The sequence below is a fragment of the Erpetoichthys calabaricus genome, chromosome 2 (genome assembly GCF_900747795.2).
Source record: "Erpetoichthys calabaricus chromosome 2, fErpCal1.3, whole genome shotgun sequence".
In the NCBI taxonomy this organism is placed as follows: Eukaryota; Metazoa; Chordata; class Cladistia; order Polypteriformes; family Polypteridae; genus Erpetoichthys; species Erpetoichthys calabaricus.
The window spans coordinates 55,192,498-55,212,033 of record NC_041395.2 but is presented as its reverse complement, the minus strand read 5'-3'; the positions used below and the strand labels follow the sequence as shown (position 1 = coordinate 55,212,033).

The 19,536-nt window shown below is 35.9% G+C and overlaps 1 protein-coding gene and 1 long non-coding RNA gene across 2 annotated transcripts in view; both read left to right on the top strand.

Moving 5' to 3' along the window:
• shank2b (SH3 and multiple ankyrin repeat domains 2b) overlaps positions 1–19,536 on the top strand; it is a 971,122-nt gene that overhangs the window by 246,811 nt on the left and 704,775 nt on the right. Inside the window, exon 8 of the mRNA XM_028793812.2 lies at positions 13,313–13,464. Within this exon, the coding sequence (XP_028649645.1) occupies positions 13,313–13,464 (152 nt within the window). The remainder of the gene's footprint in view (positions 1–13,312; positions 13,465–19,536) is intronic.
• On the top strand, positions 1,812–3,582 carry LOC114645903 (uncharacterized). Its single transcript, XR_007934155.1, has 2 exons — positions 1,812–2,336; positions 3,295–3,582. It is a non-coding gene; the product is annotated as an uncharacterized LOC114645903 (long non-coding RNA).

Sequence of the window (19,536 nt, the reverse complement as noted above, 5' to 3'; positions counted from 1 at the left end):
GGGAATAAGGTGTCTGGAATTGTAGAGGGTAAATAATATATTGCTATTTGGAATACACACATTTCATGTGCGTTACGTGTCAACAAAGATCTGTCTAAATGTAGGATGACAGGAAATGTGACGCAAGAAGTATTGAACACATAACTAAAACAGAAACTTTTTTCATGTTATACAAAAAAAATGTTGACGTGAAGTGTATAATGTGTGAAGACTAAAGTCCAAATATCAAATAAACACTTTCACCAAAGGTATAACAAAACAAGTGAGAAAAAAAGAAATTCTTCAATTTACACGTTACTGGCAATGTGTAAAAACTGAAGCCCAACTATCAATTGATACAAAGTAGACACGTCCGCTTGGCTGGTGCAGAGTAAGGACTGCTGCCTCATAATCAAGAGGTTGCGGGTTCGATCACAGATCTTCCTCGCATTTACCGTTTTAAGTAGTGAGCTGCTATTATTCTTATGATAAAAACATACATTTGATATGAGTCTGTAACAGCCGGTATAAATATATGGTGCCTTTAAAAGTTGTAGCTGAAGAGATAAAAGCAGGCACGCAAATGCAGCTCAATCATTTCTTCTTGGTCTGTTGTTGAGCAAACAGACAACGCAGTGTCTATGGTGGATGTTACTGTTCCTTGCAAGTAGACATTCACATCAACATATAATTTGAACAATTTTTTTATTCAAGAATCCAAGAATAAAACTGAATAAATAATTGTTCAAATTAAGTTTTATTCAAGAATAAAACTGAATAAATATCGAACAATAATAACCCTCTAAACCTATAAATGGTATGCATAAACACTTCCATTTTATGCTGCATGTTTTTAAATTAAAGGCAGAATGAAAAAACTGTTACAGAATGCCATCATTGTGTGATTCTACATAATAAACATGGTTTTGTGTTGAACTGTAGTTGCAGTAGCAAAAGTTCAATCACTTTGTATGATTTGTGACATGCCGGAATTCCAAAAAAAATAGAGATAAAGGCAATTTGAGCTGCTGGAACTGGAGTGTACTACAGTCATACAAAGTCTGATATTTCAACAATAGCATGTTATTTAAGCAAATAAGACATATGAATTAAAAAGAGTGTGCAGTGAACATGGGGGATTTTAACTTTCCAAACATTAATTGGGAGGTACCTGTCAAAAATACAAAGGAGGAAGCTTAAATGATGCTAATGACTAATAACTTTTTCTCACCAAATAAATCTTACATTCAACATATGATAGATAGATAGATATACTTTATTAATCCCAATGGGAATTCACAACTCCTGTCTAGATCTCACCTTTTTCTAAAATAAAGACAGAACAATAAAAAACAGAAGTTATTGATACTTTAAGCGCCAGAGACATAGTAAACTTTGAAATTGTCTTTGAAAATTCACAAAGTTACAAAATATAAAGACTTACAATTTGATGAAAGTTGACTTTATAGGGATGAAAAAATTTTTAGAAAACAAAAAATGGGAAAGTAATAACTCTGCAAGTATAAATGATAGATTTTGGCACTTTAGAGACATTCAGGAATTTAACAGTCCCAACAGGTCACCATGTTGTTTGTTGTTAGAGGGAGTTGAGCAGTCTGATAGCTTGTGGGAAGAAATTCCTACTGAGTCTGTCAGTCTTGCACTGCATATTACAGTAGCATTTGCTTGAGGGCATAAGTTTAATAGTCCGTGGGCTGGATGGGTGGTCTCTGTGACTATCTTGGTGGCTCTCCTAAGGTAGAGTGACAATACAGATCTTGTATAAACGGGAGGATTGTTCCGGTGATTTCCTCTGCCATTCTCGCCACCCTCTAGAGCATATGTGTCAAACTCAAGGCCCGCGGGCCACATCCGGCCCGGCGTGTAATTATATCCGGCCCGCGAGATCATTTTATATATTATTGTTATTAATGGCCCGGCGATATGAAGCGCTGGTAACACAATAAACTGCAGATCCCATAATGCAGCGCTTCAGCTGCCTTGCCGAACACTTCCCGTGTTAATCAAGTCTAGCTTATGATGCTGCAAGTTATTGCGAAGCTAGCCCTCATGATGCCGAAGAGAAAAGTTGATTCTGAAAACAGAGCCTTTAAAAACCGATGGGAGGCTGAGTATATGTTTACTGACATTGCCGGTAAACCTGTGTGTCTCATTTGTGGAGCTAATGTGGCTGTAATTAAAGAATTTAATCTAAGACGGCACTATGAGACAAAACATCAGGATAACCTGAAAGACCTGAATGCAAAGCAGAAGAAGCAGAAAGCAGAAGAGTTAAAGAAGAATCTGACACTTCAGCAGACGTTTTTACCCGTGCAAAATCACAAAGTGAAGCTGCTGTGAAAGCAAGTTTTATCGTGGCAGAGGAGATCGCCAAATCAGCCAGGCCATTTACCGAGGGAGAATTTCTGAAGAGCTGCATGATCAAGGTGTTTGACGTCTTATGTCCAGACAAAAAGCAGATGCTGGCAAATGTAAGCCTGAGTAGAAATACGATTGCTGATCGAGTTTGTGAGATGGCCACTGATTTAAGAACACAGTTGAGTGAAAGAAGCAAAGACTTTATTGCATACTCTCTTGCTGTGGATGAAAGTACTGACATGACTGATACTGCACAGCTGGCCATCTTCATCCGTGGAGTGGACTCCAGTTTGCGCGTTACAGAGGAAATAATGGACATTAACTCGATGCACGGGACAACGTCTGGAAAAGACATTTTTGAAAATGTATGTCAAAGTATAACCGACATGAAACTGCCCTGGGACAAACTTATTGCACTTACAACTGATGGAGCACCATCTATGTGTAGTGAAAAAAGTGGACTAGTGGGAAGGATGCGAGTAAAGATGCAGGAGGAGAAGTGTACTGGTGAATTAACTGCATATCACTGCATCATACACCAGGAAGCACTATGTGGCAAAGTCCTGAAGATGGACAATGTAATGAGCACTGTAACACAAAACGTAAACTTTATCCGAGCTAAAGGTTTAAATCACCGGCAATTTCAGTCCTTTATGCGGGAGATAGATTCAGAGTTTGCTGACATTCCTTATCATACAGAGGTGCGTTGGCTAAGTAGGGGAAAAGTTCTCAACAGAGTTTTTGAGCTCAGCAACGAAATCTGTCAGTTCATGGACAGTAAAGGAAAAGACTCCACCAATTTTAGGGATGAAAAGTGGAAATGCGAGTTGGCATTTCTGGCTGACATAACAGCTCATCTCAACGCCTTAAACCTCCAGCTCCAGGGACGTGACCGCATGATCACTGACATGTATGACGCAGTGAAGGCATTTCAAGTGAAGCTGCTTTTATGGGAGACACAAATGCAGCAGTGCAACTTGCCCCACTTTCCCTGTTGCCAAGTAATGTTGAACCAAGTCGGCACAACGGTGTTCCCAAATACGCACTTTGCTGATAAACTGAGCGCACTGAGTTCGCATGGCGCTTTGGTGACTTTGAAGAACAAAAAAAGAATTTTGAGTTGCTTCGCATCCCATTTGCCGTCGATGTGGAAACTGCACCTGTGCAGATTCAGATGGAGCTGATTGAGCTGCAGTGTAATGGCACACTGAAGGCAAAGTACGATACTGCAGGGCCCGCACAGTTTATTCACTCCATTCCCGCAGAAATGCTCCAGCTCCGTCTACATGCGGCTCGAACCTTGTGCATGTTTGGTAGCACATATCTGTGTGAGAAGCTCCTCTTCTCAGTGACGAAGACTAACAAAACAGCACACAGGAGTCGTCTCACTGATGAGCACCTGCAGTCCATCCTGAGAATCTCCACAACACAGAACCTCACACCAAACATAAACGAACTTATTGCCAAAAAAAGATGCCAGGCGTCCAGCTCTGATAAAATGACATAAGAGCAAAGACAACTGAATGATTTGATTTGTTATTGCTGAAAAGCACAAATTTTATTTATATTTCCAGGTTTTGTTATGCAGCATGTTCATATTTTTTATATAAAATGACATAAGAGTAAAGAAATTTGAATGTTTGTTCTTTTAACGTTTACTTTATTTCTAACTTGTATAATTTAGACAGGATATATTTTTATGGAGAGCAAAATATTATAAGTTATTTAAGGTTTGAGTTGATTTATTCCGGAATAATATCCCTGTCTGTTTTTATTCATATTTATGTTCAAAAAAGTTAAGTTTTAAAAGTTTTAAAGTTTTAAAAGTTTAGTTTTAGTGTGTTCAATAAATGTTTATCCTGTTCGGCCCGCGACCTAAAGTGTGTTTTGGATTTTGGCCCCCTGTGCAATTGAGTTTGACACCCCTGCTCTAGAGGGACTTCAGGTCTGAAGCAGGGTCGTTGCCATACTAGACAGTGAGGCTGCTTGTTAAGATGTGCTGTATAACGCCTCTGTAGAATGTTCTGCGGACAGGATAATGGATTCTCACCTTGTGTTGGGTAGTTAAATCCAGTCTCAAATATTCTATTATATTTTCCAGCAAGCGGAGGTCTCTCACATTGCTGGCTGCACAGACATCTGGGTCTTGCTGGTGTAAAATTCCAGGTTTACGGAGTGTTTTCAGTTCTAATGCTAGTAAACTGCTGGGTAGGTTGTTCAATAACTCTGATGCATGAAGTCTGAGCAAAGTACACCAATTATAGACCAAACTCATATTTAACTGCGTAGAAGTAGACAGTATATTTAACGTAAATCGCACATCGCTGTCAGGAGTCGGAGTGTCCACTGCCATACTGGGTGCCATCATCATGATCACAGACAAACTAAACAATAAAACTAAAATTCCAAAATGAATAAATAAGGGCCCCATTAAGGATGTAAAACTGAAAGAATCAATGTACATAAAAATAAAAAATCAGCCAAATAATTTGGAATACTGGACATTATAGCACTGCTACTTTTTCTATTTTGTAATAATGACGTACATTCTAGTGTATTTAGTAAACCTCTGAAATTTGCAGATAATTTTAAAAATGTAGGGACAGCAGAAACTGAGCAGGCAGCAGAAATAATTGAAAAGGATGTGGACAGTCTTCAGAACTGGGCAAAACTTTTGGAAATATAGATTAAAGAAGGAAAGTGCAAAGTGCTGCATGTGGGCAATAGGATAATCAAATATAAATACAAGATGAGGGATACTGTCCTACAGGAAGCAACCTTTGAGAAGGATTAAGGGGTTTACATTGACACAGCATTCTCATCATCTAAGCTAGGTGTAGAAATGATTTAAAAATGCATAGTAGCTTTTGACGCTGTGCAGAATAGAGCAATAAAGTGCATCCCAGGATTTATGCTCTGACAGACCCAGAGAATTAAACATGATAAGTCTCAAGAAGAGGAGGCTGCGTGTGGACCTAAACCAGGTCTTCAAAATTCTCAAACACATTGATAAAGTAAATCCAGCTGAATTCTTTTGACTAAATGGTGAATCACATACGCAAAGATGCCAGTGATAATTTAAGGGGAAGTGCATTTAAGACTGAAGCCAGGAAACACTTCTTTACTCAAAACTTTTGTGAATCTGGAAGAAACTACAGAGACATGTTGGTTAGCTAAACAAATGAGGTTAATGTACTGAATAGTCCCTTGTTTGTCGGTTGCTGTGTTGTTTTAACAGTTTTATTATTCTTGTGTTGATTTAACTAAACCTCACTGAATTAAGACTACCTATTAATTTAACATAAAAAGTAAGTAATGTCCAGGTCTGAGTATTATTTTACTTTTAAGAATGCATGTAATAAAACCATGGCAGATGTGTGCGTACTTATTGTATTGTTTTCATCTCTAATATGAATACCACCTAGAAAAAAAATGTGAGTAAAATGTTTTTGCATTAATAACCTCTGTGGGAAAGCAAAGTTATTCATATTTTACTAAACAGAGCACTCTTGGTCTTTTGAAATAAAATTCTCTAATTTACACCATAAGACATTTTAGCAATTGACATTACATTTATAAATGCATTAGAAGAATGATAAGGTTGATGTATTGCAGTAATGTGTGCTACTTTCAATAAAATATCTATGATATCTTTAAAACCTTTTATTGGTAATGCTAAAATACTGTGAGTGCACAGTATAGTGATGTCCACCTGAACTGTTTTTCTTCTCTGTATGTCTAACTGGTATTAAGCACCTTTTTATGTGATAAATTAGTGCAGATTATTGCCAGTACTCATCTGGGTTTTTTATATACAGTTGCAGCCAATAATATGTAAATTAATACATTACAAGAAAAATGTTAGAAATCAAGGCTTTTAAAAAATGAGCTCTGGAAAGAAAGGTGCTTTTTAATTTTTCTTTTTTTTCATTTTGCAGGTGTTGTTAGAACATTCTAATGAAGCGGTTTCCTGCTTCAGCTCATGGAGGGAATCCTCAGAGGGATCCTTCCTGACAGCAATAATTTAGAATAGGCAAAACAGAATCAGCATTTATTATTAGTTAAAGCTGTCATCTATCCCTCTCCCTGTGAATGTGGCCTATTTAATTAGTTGACACTTTTTGATTTCAGCATTATCAGTTCATTAATAAAGTTAATATTAATTCTGTTTATTATCTACTTAGATTTTTTCTGCAAAGCTTATACCACTAATATCCACAATATGTATAATTTGTTGTATCCACTAATTTATTAAGCACATTTTTATGGTTTTGTATTTATTTTGAAATTGTAGTACAGTAATCCCTCCTCCATCGCGGGGGTTGTGTTCCAGAGCCACCCGCGAAATAAGAAAATCCGCAAAGTAGAAACCATATGTTTATATGGTTATTTTTATATTGTCATGCTTGGGTCACAGATTTGCGCAGAAACACAGGAGGTTGTAGAGAGACAGGAACGTTATTCAAACACTGCAAACAAACATTTGTCTCTTTTTCAAAAGTTTAAACTGTGCTCCATGACAAGACAGAGATGACAGTTCTGTCTCACAGTTAAAAGAATGCAAACGTATCTTCCTCTTCAAAGGAGTGCGTGTCAGGAGCACAGAATGTCACATAGATAGAGAAAACAATCTCTAGCAATCAAATCAATAGTGCTGTTTGGCTTTTGAGTATGCGAAGCACCGCGGCACAAAGCTGTTGAAGGCGTCCGTCAGGAGCAGGGAGAGAGAGAGAGAGAGATAGAGAGAGACAGAGTTTGTTTTTCAGTCAAAAATCAATACGTGCCCTTCGAGCTTTTAAGTATGCGAAGCACCGTGCAACATGTCGTTTCAGGAAGCAGCTGCACAAAAGATAGCAACGTGAAGATAATCTTTCAGCATTTTTAGACGAGCATCCGTATCGTCTAGGTGTGCGAACAGCTCCCCTGCTCAATCCCCCTACGTCAGGATCAGAGAAAGTCAGCGCAAGAGAGACAGAGAAAAGTAAGCAATCTAGCTTCTCAGCCATCTGCCAATAGCGTCCCTTGTATGAAATCAACTGGGCAAACCAACTGAGGAAGCATGTACCAGAAATTAAAAGACCCATTGTCCGCAGAAATCCGCGAACCAGCAAAAAATCCGCGATATATATTTAAATATGCTTACATATAAAATCCGCGATGGAGTGAAGCCGCGAAAGGCAAAGCGCGATATAGCGAGGGATCACTGTACATCCTTAAAATTGTAACATTTTTAACTTATTTTATCATGTTGTTTCTGGCGAGTATATGCTTCCACATAGTTTTCCTTATTGACTGGTGTGGTAATCTTCTTTAAAAAAAGTATTATTACTTTTTCTGTTGTCCACAAATATAAAAGTATTAGTATATATTAAGAGAAGCCTATTCAACACTTGTTGAACTAAACCGCTGAACGGTCATTTCACTCTCTGAAAAAGTACACATGTATGTACTGCCAGTCACAAGTTTGAAAACGCAAATTTTTTATTAAAATTTAATCAATTGAAATGCAGTGAATAGCCTAAAATAGTGAAAAGGCAAGCAATAAACCACCAGAGGTTTCAATTTAAAGTTTAGGTTAGCAAAACAAAATGGAAATTTGAGAATATTACAAATGGGCCACCTTCAGGGAAATAATAATAGGTTAATTAAGTAAATTAAGCCATGCAAGTTGAAGCAAACAATTTGCACAGGTGTCCCAACTTCTGTTAATTATTTTAGAAACTGTCTGTATGCCTGTCTTAAAGCAGAGTTGGAACAGACTGTGTTACAACACCCTCTATATTAGTTTACTATAAGTAATTAATGCAGTACTATGTTCTCTTGTAATATATCTGCTTGCATCAGAGACAGCTACTGCATCTCAGTTTGTAGTTTTAATTTTAGCATCACTCTTGATGGTTATGCATAGTTTGACTTTAAACTTGTTTATATACTCAATGAGTAAATTGAGAATTAAGCTATCATGTGATATCAAGTAAATGTAGGCCTTAGTTTCTGAGATGGACTTGTGCGCTGCCCAGCATTATTTCCTGTATTCAGTGTTCAGGGCAAGCACTGACTACCCCTGACTTAGAGAATGTTAGCCTGTAAGTTTTTATTTCTTCTTGGGGACCAATGAAGTATGAATTACGTACAAATTATGACGACGATTTGGTGTGTTTCTTAAAAATAAATTTTTTTAGGTTTAATTAATATGTGATATCACTTTCTTATTGAGTTACAGAGAGTGGCTTAGAATTTTTCCAGTTGATCAAGGTAAGATGACTTGTAGAAATGTAGTGTAGGATATTAAAGTACATATTTTAATGCATAATCTTATCCCTTTTGCTGTTACTCCAGACAATAATATTAAATGATTTGGAGAATTAGTAAAACTAACAGTATCTGACAGATAAGCAACTATTTTTACCTAAAATGTTTTAGTTGTATGTCATTCTCAAAGCATATGATATAAAGAGATATGTGTTTGATGAAATTGTTCACATTTAGGATGGGAAATGTGCTATAGAAATAAAAACAAAATTATTATGTAAGCCTGATGGATATTAGATTGACAACATGTTTTGCATAGCTTGAAGAAGGATATATGTTGTAAATAAGTGAAATGCATTATTTATCTAAGACTTTATTTCCCTTTCTCATCATTACTTAAGATTGTCTCATCCCCTGTGAAGACCTTGAAATTAGTTGATCAAGTTCAAAAATAGCTTTGTCTTCATCATTACTAGGTAGTATAGCTTCAAAATTAGATTTTAATAAAAGGTTTGGAGTTTGGATAGTTGTCTTTAGATAGACTTTCTAACATGGACATAGAAAATGTACAGTAGGTAGTTACCGGAAGATTATACAGTATTTAAAGATGAAAACGTATTTTAATTAGAGAGGAATTGGATTCATAATGATGTCCTTACAATAAAATGAAACTTTTTAAAAAAGATTTGTTAATTAATGTAGGGATACCCTGAAAGGATAAGAAATATATTTATTTTAACAATATTAATTCACCCAGCTAAACATAAAATTCCAGAAATTAACAGAGCTATTTAACAACTTGAATCTGATGAGAGCATTACCTGTTTACAAAGAAAATTTGTAGCATCTTGGATATTAAATTGTCTCAAAGATTTATCCTGCTCCTCTAGGAAAACTTTTCTTTATTGAGAATTTGTTAGCATGAGTCTCACCTTCGTGACATTTTGATATGCTGAAAACTATTCCTTTATTATGTTTTTTTTCATCTTTAATGATTTTAGATTCAGTTGCATTGTTGTGTTTCTGCAACTGTGTTCCAAACCAGCTATTTACAAGTCAAAATCTGTTATATTACATCTTAGATTACATTATTCAGTCCTGATTTTTTTTAGGGATTTAGGGACACGTTCCAGTTTCACTGCTGTGCATACAGTACATAACTTGATTACATGTTAAGCATCCTCTCATTTAACAGTGAGGAGTTAGTGTTTTTTTTTTCTTTTGAATGAGCTATCCTGAAAAATAATGGAAATAATCACAAAAAGAGTGAAGTTGTTTAGAAGTCTAGATTCCTGAATTAACACTAGAATTACCAGAGCCTACAAAAAAACTCGTAAATCCGGCCCACCTTAAATCCCATCACACCTCTCTGTCAGCGTCTTTTGTCTTCTAAATGTGTCGATAAGCCCAAGCAGCAAGTGACAGTGATATACGAAGAAGGCAGATTCACCAGTGTTTGTGTGTCAGCTTTTATCCCTCCAGATCAGAGAATTTCCAGTTCCATTGTCTCAAAACACCACTCACATCTACAGTTATTCCCAGTTTCACATAAAAAGTAACCACGTCAGATCTCTGGGTGTTGTATCGTGATTGTGACTGAGAGAATAAAAGTTTATAAAAAAAAAGCTAACTTTTACAAGTACTATAAATTTACACTGGCTGTTACAGACACAAATCAAATGTATGTTTTTATTGTAGAATGTTAACAATAAGAGCAGCTCACTACTCAAAATGGTAAATTTGCCAGGGAGCTGGTTTCGAACTCACGACCTCCGGATTATACACCTTTTGTGAAAGTGTTTATTTGATATTTGGCAATCAGCCTTCATACATTATACATTTCAAGATGAAAAGATGAAGATGAAAATGGAAGAAAAACCAAAAAATTCTTAATGGCTAAAACAAATACTTGCAAAAAGATATAACAATACCTCTTGCTTTAATCCAAAGACATAAATGCAACCAATTCATAATTTGGATTTGAATTTGTGCAAATCACATTTCAGAGTTAACATTTCATGTCTGTCCAGGAAATGTTTGATCACAACTTGTACATTGAAATTTTCTAATGTGCAATGACGGTTTGTCCTAATTCTTTGTGGTTCCACCTTAGAAGCCTATTCAAACAACTGTACATTTTATAAAAGTAAAGTGAACTGAGTGCAGGTAGATTACTCCTTATTTGAAGAAGACTAAGTTGATTATTCTGGCACATAATGGTATGGTATATGGAAGTTATAAGGAGGTTATAACATTGTAAGCATTTTCATATATTAACAGAGCATTAAATTAGTGTCAAATCAGTTTTGATTTTCCATGTAGTATGACAAATGTAAATGGGCTGTCAGCATATATTTTTTAAAATTTTTGGCCAAACAATTAAATAGATATTTGGTAGACCTTACAACATTCACCCTTTTTTGGCAGTAAATATTTCTACAAAGAAACACTAATACATGTAATTCAGAGCTGGCCAGTCTGGGTTTTGGAGAGCCACTTAGCTTGCAGGCTTTCTTTCTTGCTAACTTTGCTTAGACATTTGGTGTTATATTCCTGCTCTCATCCTGCTGTGTCAGAAACTATTACCAATGTATGTTTTTCTTTCCAGAAAAAAACAGCATATCTTGAGGACTGGAGAGGATCAGAACACCAGTCCCTCACCTTCATTTCTAAGTTAACTATCTAGTTATTTGCAACTAATTTGTCCATTGCTTGCAACACAAGAAAAATAAAACAAATAATTTTAAGTTCTTCGATAGCCAGTTAATTAAATGGTAACTGAAGAGTATAGAAAATGAGCAGAAAAAAACCATAGCAGCAATAACACTTTTTCATTTCAAGAATGTGAGAACTGCACTATAATTAATTTCTGAGGTTGCAGTCAGTGAGTTGGAGCAAATAAAATATGTTCATTTAACAACTCTGTACTACCCTCAGATTAAGAAACTGGTTAAACCAAATTGGGTAGCTAATTAGCCCTTTTTAGTTCAAGTGAGTTAAGGAGTTACATGCAGTGAATGCAAAGAGAGTAAAGGGACAGTGCAAGTGTAGGAAGAGGTGTATGATCTTTCAGTTGATTATCAGTTTTACCTACTTCAGTATTGGTAATTAATTAAAATGGTCAACAAGATGCTCCCCCAAGGGATGGCAAGTTAAATGTACAGTAGGTTGAGTGAGCCGTCTAAGGACACTAGAAATATGAAGAGATCTGCACAATTTATGAACAAAGTTTATACATTGGTGAAAGTCTACATTAACAATTTTACTTTCCCTGTTATGGTTTGAATGTGGCTATAGATATAGTTTCACAAATAACCCAGAAACGCTTTTTTCAATAAACAGATTAATACAATTTATTTAAAACATTAGAAGATAGGTATATGCATATATGCACACATGTATATAATATATAGATGAAGGACAATCACAAACAGCATAACATTGCAGAAGCTTAGTTGAACTTTTTCTCCCCTAAAATAAATGGCACATAACTTATAAATTTTGATCATTCAATTGATGTTTTCAAGATTGAAACGTTGTTTAGCTAGTTATTAAGCTTCCCATTTTCACACTGTGGTATTCATTTGCTTACAGCTAGTGCCTGTGCTGGCTTACCTCCATGAAAGGATATCTGTGTAAGTGTGTGTATGTATGCAAATATGTGGTGTGTGAAATGCTGTTCTGCACTTTATTATTAGATTTAGGGTGAGAAACACATAATAACTAGAATTATCCTTCACAAGGTTATTACCTTTCAATTACTGTGAAACCCATACCATAAAACATTTGCTGGCTTTGTCCTTTCTGTTAAATTACAAATACTAGTTCTCAGTAGGCATTTATATGGTTCTGGTGTAAACGAGGCTTTGTTCCTTTCCTGGCAAGTGTACTGTAGACACTTGGAAGGATCTTCGGTGCACTTTCTTTCATTTTAGGAACTTGTCCCCTTCTTTGTCTTGGTTGCAACTTCTAGTTGTGGGCGTACTGCAGTTTATTTTCAATGTTTTTACACACACAGTGTCCTCGGTTGCTAGCAAAATTATGTCTGTTGAGCAACTGATAATGAGTCAGTTGCGTTTTTGGCAAGATGAATGTGTGGCCTTTTCTATATGGTTTCTCTCAGCTTGTACGCTTGCCATTCCTCAGCAAGGTTTGCACTAATGCCAACCTCATCAAACTCCAATGCAAACAAGTCTTCCAGGCTTCCCTTCCAGCACAATTTACTCTTCAGAGTAAAGGGAGTGCTTCACCTTTTGTTAATGACCAGACCCTATAAGCAGTGGTCTCTGGCTATGGACATCCAATGTTATGGCCAAGTTGAAAGCTGTAAGCTTGATGAGAAGAATGAATTATGGTGTGTATTAAGTTTTTAAAATAATTGACATTGTTTATTGCTAATCTTGACTTTGATAGTCAAAACAGAAAACTGTGAATAATAAAAAAAAAAAAAAAAAAAAACTTCTAGAGAGAATCAAAACATTTCCATTGTAGCCATACACCACTTTGGATTATAATAGCATGCATCTTTTATTGTCATTTTTATAGCAAATTGACAAAGTTACAGTATACACAAATTGATTAACATAAATCATATACAGAAATTAAAAAAATACAGTAATGAATCTTTTTATAATTACTTAGCCAATGTTCATTTTTGTCTAATTTTTTTTTTTGTTTGTTTGTTTTTTGTTTTTTTTTTTAGAAACCCCTCTTACATTTGCAGCCCACCTTGACAACACTGTCGAAGTCATTAAAGCTTTGAAAAATGGCGGTGCTCATTTGGACTTCAGAGCAAAAGATGGAATGACAGCATTACATAAAGCAGCCCGATCCAAAAATCAAGTTGCCTTAACGGTATGGAAATAGTTAAAAATGACAATTCATCATTTACAAATGCTACTACTGCTGGTAGTGCTACTATATTTTCAGTCTGTCACAAAAAATGGCAATGTTATTTTTTTTCCAATTAAGAAAATGTGATGAAAAGATCCAATATTTTATATGTGATGTTTTAACTGCTTACATATACACTTGCCGCATGATAATTGGGCAGAGTTACTGATAGAACTGTTACTGAATTAATTATTGCAAAATCTGCACAACTTGTTATACTCCAGCAGAGAGGGCAAATGTCTATTCGTACTTCTGTTAATCTTTACGCTTTCTTCATTATATTTAAACAGTCTTCACAAGACTAACTTCAAAAATAAAGCACAGACAAATATACAAATATAAATTCATATTCATTAAAGGATTCTGCTGTGTGATGTTGCACGATGCCTCCTTAGTTTACAACCAAATATCTGTTTTCTAAATGGAATGTCTTTCCATCAAAGGATATGCACGCCTTATTCTTCCTAATAGGTGCAGAACAGGTTGAAAACATTCTTCTGTTGCTCTTTTTTTGACTTCAAAATTTTATGATGATATAGAAATTTAGGATAAGTAAAACATAGCATTACTTTTTCCAGACAGCATTTTTAATACAGTGGAACCTCTAGATACGAGTTTAATTCGTTCCAGAACTGAGCTTGTATAGCGAATTTCTCGTATCTAGAACAAACTTCCCCATTGAAAATAATGGAAATCCAGTTAATCCGTTCTGCACCCCAAATATATTAACATAAAAATCCATTTTCCTAACAAATAACACTGATAAATTATATATACTGTAGTCTACCTTTAATAAATAACACTGGTAAATAATATAACTGATTATTAAAAGAATCAAAACAGGTGTCCAAAGTGCAGTAGAGCATTCAATAAATCTTTAAATAAATAATCCTTAAAACAGTTGTGAAGTGGAGGTTTAAAATACACAAGAATAACAATCCTTTAACACGAGGTTAAAACGTCAAAAGGATGCCGTCTTTAAAAAACAGATGACAATCGCCGGTGCTTCTTCTCTGTTAGCGTCTCACCTGCGGGCTCTGCAACAGGCGAGACACTCTTAATGCAGCTGACCTTCTCTACACCGTCCTGCTTCAGCTGTTTGGCTCGCCTGTTCAGCTACACGCGAGCCTGCACTCGCCTGCCTGCCTGCCTTCTCTCTCTCTCTCTCTCTCTTTCTTTTCTTTTACTTTTTCTCCCCCTTAACCGGCTCGTGCTTCTCTATATATGCGGGGAGGACATGGCAGCTGCAGCCCATCAGCCACAGGAACAATCATGGATGTGGGCAGTTTCCCACCTGTGCACTTAAGTGAGAAACGCAGACACCGCAGATCGCGTCTCGCAACTGCTACCACGCCCCCTTGCTAAGCCGCGAGCTATACCCACAGCCTGGCTCGTGGCTCGTTACGCGAGCCAATGCTCGTATTTAGAGCTGAATTTTTCGCTCATACTTTCCTCGTATTTTGAATTTCTCGTATACAGAGGTGATCGTATCTCGAGGTTCCACTGTATTATCTATTCTATCGTATTCTGTCTTTGAAACTAGTTTGATTTTACATTGTTATAGATAAGTGAAAGATTTCAGAATTATTATTTTTCATTTTCTTGTAATTTTGATTTACTTTCATCTGGCCTGCGGTTTCTTGTGTTACCTTTCCTAATCAGCCTACATAAATTGTATATAGCCAAGAGTGCATGTTTCATTAGAGTTTACTTGAACAAATGTATTTATCATTGAATTTCTGTAAAATCTGCATATCAAACAAAACTGGAAAATAGTCTAAAAAGGACATATTAACAAGAAACTGATTTAAAATGTGGGTGTCACCATCTCCCTTAATGACTTTCATCATGGAACCGTGCATGCACTTTAAGCGTAATTAAAGAGACACATGCATTATGACATTTACTGAAAGTTACTTGATGAATAATCATTCTGATAATGAAATGACAATTAATGGTTTTGGTTTACCTGAACATACAGAATAAGTCTGTGCCATTACTGGGAAGTAATGTCTGGGAGTCTGCTTTTATATGGCTGTACTATAGTTATTTATTGAGAGAGTAGCATAATTACTGTATCATTTCATTCTAAACAACAGCCTTCAGACAAATGGCCTGTTCTATTAGAGACTGAGCACACCTCTCACTCCTGACTGAAGCCAATCTGAATTCCTGGATGAACACAAGACTAGGGCGACACGGTGGCGCAGTGGGTAGCGCTGCTGCCTCGCAGTTGGGAGATCTGGAGACCTGGGTTCGCTTCCCGGGTCCTCCCTGCGTGGAGTTTGCATGTTCTCCCCGTGTCTGTGTGGGTTTCCTCCGGGCACTCCGGTTTCCTCCCACAGTCCAAAGACATGCAGGTTAGGTGGATTGGCGATTCTAAATTGGCCCTAGTGTGTGCTTGGTGTGTGGGTGTGTTTGTGTGTGTCCTGCGGTGGGTTGGCACCCTGCCCGGGATTGGTTCCTGCCTTGTGCCCTGTGTTGGCTGGGATTGGCTCCAGCAGACCCCCGTGACCCTGTGTTCGGATTCAGCGGGTTGGAAAATGGATGGATGGATGGACACAAGACTAAGGACCTCCTGGAGCTGTACAACAGGCAATTAATTTTTGGCTAGTCTGAATTTTATCTTGACACAGCAGAAACTATCACAAAAAGATGATGTCTCTGCAGACTTTTTCAGGCATAATGGCAAATAGAGAGTTGCAGAATATGACTATTTTTAAGCAGAAAGTCAGCTTGTCCTCCTTCAAGCTTGTCTTGACTCTGCTATATTCCAGAATTGATAGCAAGATCACAAGAATTGTTTGCATTACTGGTCTGAACCAAGATCCACCTGTACCTCTACAATCTGTTTTCCTGCTCTTTTAAATTTAATTTGCTTATCTTTGTTAAACCAAGAAGTGACTAAAATGGCATTAATTCATTCATTTATTCAACTTTGTAAACACAACCTGACATCTACTTTGTTAAGCAAACTCAGGTTTATTTTATCAGGATTTGACCTTTACTTGGGTGTGAATGCTGATCCTATGAACAAAAGCAACAACTTTGCTTAAAACTAGGTGTACTTCTTTCTTTTACTCTCTCATATCAAAGCTGTTGGAGGTGGACGCACTCTCAGATTCGTCTAAATTTGACTCTTTGCTATGCTAATGACTGAACTCAGTTTGAAAAACAAAGCCTTATTTCAGAAAAGGGAACCTCAATAACTAGAGTCTTGTGGATGACAAGTATAATGTATACAATAGGAGTGACAGAAATGGTCACATTTTTTCCTGTGAACTTGAGGAGTTCATATTATAAGCAGTTATTCTACAAAATAACCTATTAATATAATTCTTATGTTAATCAATAAATGGAATCATTCTGATTCTTAAAGCAAATGTTATTCTGTTGCCTTTATAGAGCTTAGTGATAATGTTAATCAGCAGATATTGTTAGGTTCCATTTATGTTAATCACTTTGTAACTGCTTTGTTTTTCAGTATGTTTAAAGAACTCTGTGTCTTATGTATATGCATTATGTAATTAGGAGTTTGTAAATGTGGTAATTGAATTTTGCCTATGGACATTTTACAGCTTTTTGAGCCTACACTCATTGAATAGGAGTATACACAGTAAATTGAATTGAATTTAAAATATAATATGTCTAAGGACCAAAAATGATGAGCCACGGTGAATGTAAAGGCAAAGTAAACTGGAGTTCTAAATAAAAATCTGATAATTGTCACTGCTTACTCTTTTCTTACTTGTTAAGGACTTAGCAGTAGCTTATTTTGAGTTTTATAGATTAATTTATTGTTATTTATAAATGATGACCAGAATTGTGGCTTCTTTGTGTTGTTGACTTTTTTCCCTAATTCATCATTTTTTTATTGTTTTAATGTGAGTAAAATATTTAGGAATATGTATTAAATATTTTACTTATTTTTCTAAATTGTAGTCAGTAAAGTTAATTGTTGGTTTAGTTAGTATATTATGTATTTTTTATGGAGATCATTGGTGAGTGAGTTTTGGTGATGTGATTAGTTCTATTGCCTTTCAACTTCACAATTTCTTTTTGTGGTAGACATACGGTACAATCTTCTTTGTCCCCTTACATATACTTTATACTGTCTCCCATAGAATTCTGACAGATGTCTCAGGAGATGCTTTCGTTTCAACAGAAATATGAATTTATTTAGCACTCAAACAAAAATCTTCTCCTGTTAACAATAATAGATTGAATCATTAGCATCAAATTGAATTACTATGGTTTACTATACTTAACACCACACAAGTGGAACATGGTTTGAAAGAGCATTGATGTTGGATATGCTACATCTGATAGAAGATAACGAATATTTATTAATCAAAACCTGATCTGTGAATAACTATAATAGGAGGAAGAAAAGATTAGTCTGAAAGTTTATTATTAAAAAAAGGTAAATTGTTGAGGCAGTTCTTGACTTTTAGACAGTGTGGTTCTGGTTGAAGGGGAGCGTGACCCAAAGCAGGGCTCAGTACAGTTAAAATGCTCAGCCATTACAAGTTAGGAGCTAAAGAAAAACATTTGCATAAATTCCTTATCCTGATGACTATATGCATAAACATTAATCAGAGTTCATCTGTTTCTGTGAGGCCCAGTGGTATGATGATTTCAGAGAGTGACTGGAAGAAGGCATAGTGGGGGAAAAAATGAAACTAGGATCAGAACCAGGAGATCAACTATGTAGTAACTAAAGCCAAAAATCACAAGACAAAATCAGTCAAGATGGACTTCTCACAATTCAAAAACCAGAGAGTCAAAACAAAGTAGATATTTGTAAAGGTTTGAAGAGTTTTAGAATCCATGTAGTTGGATGAGGATGTATTCCTTTTGATGACTTTCTATCCCATCTTGATTGACAATGCCACAAACTCTGTTGACATACCCACTCTGGGATCGTCCTGGCAACAGGAATCAACAGTGTTAGACAGATAAAATAGCCCAAATCAAACTCATAACCAGAGGTGTTTACCAAGAATACATTAAGCCAATAGATTCCTTGAGGTAAAAAGAAAACAATAAGATGTAAAGTTTACACAGAGAACCCCAAGGCAGGATACAAAAAATATTCAAAATAGGAAACCCTGAAAACTTCTTTTCATGTTTCCCACTACCATAATAGAGTGAATTAGTGATTCAGAAATTGCTCCATATCCCTACTTCTTCATTTCATTACCATAATTGGAGTGAAATACTGTCAAACTCATCCTGTGTTCCATCTAATTAGATGTTTTGAAATATGTCTTCTGTCAGAAGGTAATGCTTGACTTTAACAAACTAAGGTGTGATGACATTTTTTTTCATTTCAAAGCTCTGTCTCTTGAAATTTCAACTATTGATATTTAAAGAATGATCCCTTATATTGTTTATTTTTTGTTGTAGGCTTTAAGTTTCTCTCAGAGAAGTATACTCTGTCTTGGTTACATTTAGCTGATGAGATGTTTCTCATACCAGATCTTGCAACTAATAACATTTAAACATAATTATGTGAATGAATTAAATAATAATTGTAGAATGGCTCTCTTCACCTTTGCCTCTCACCTGCCCAGTCTGGATTTGTTTAGTGTTGTTTGCCTGGGTATTTTTAATATATGATATAAGTCTATGTTATATTGAATTTATCCAGCATTTGTTTGACACTTGGAGGCATGAATTTAAGTGCGACTCATTGGATCTACGCTGTTACTTTGTAGCCAGCCATTGTACCTTTAACCAGTGACACTTAGGATCTGGGTGAAAGTAAGGAGAAACTTTTGAAAGCAGCTGGTAAGGTATTAAAAATCAGTCCTCCTCATACTTCTGATTTGTTGGTTTCAAATAGTAGCTTATCATTTAATTAGGGCAACAAGATTGCCTCACTTCTAAGAAAGAATGGAGCGAAATGGGAGAGAGATAGCTGTGCTACAATTAGGGAGCTTATAATAATATTAATAATAAAGCTACAATATCCTAATGAGAAAGAGTAGTATATTACATAGTTTGTATATAGGATATAATAATAATTCA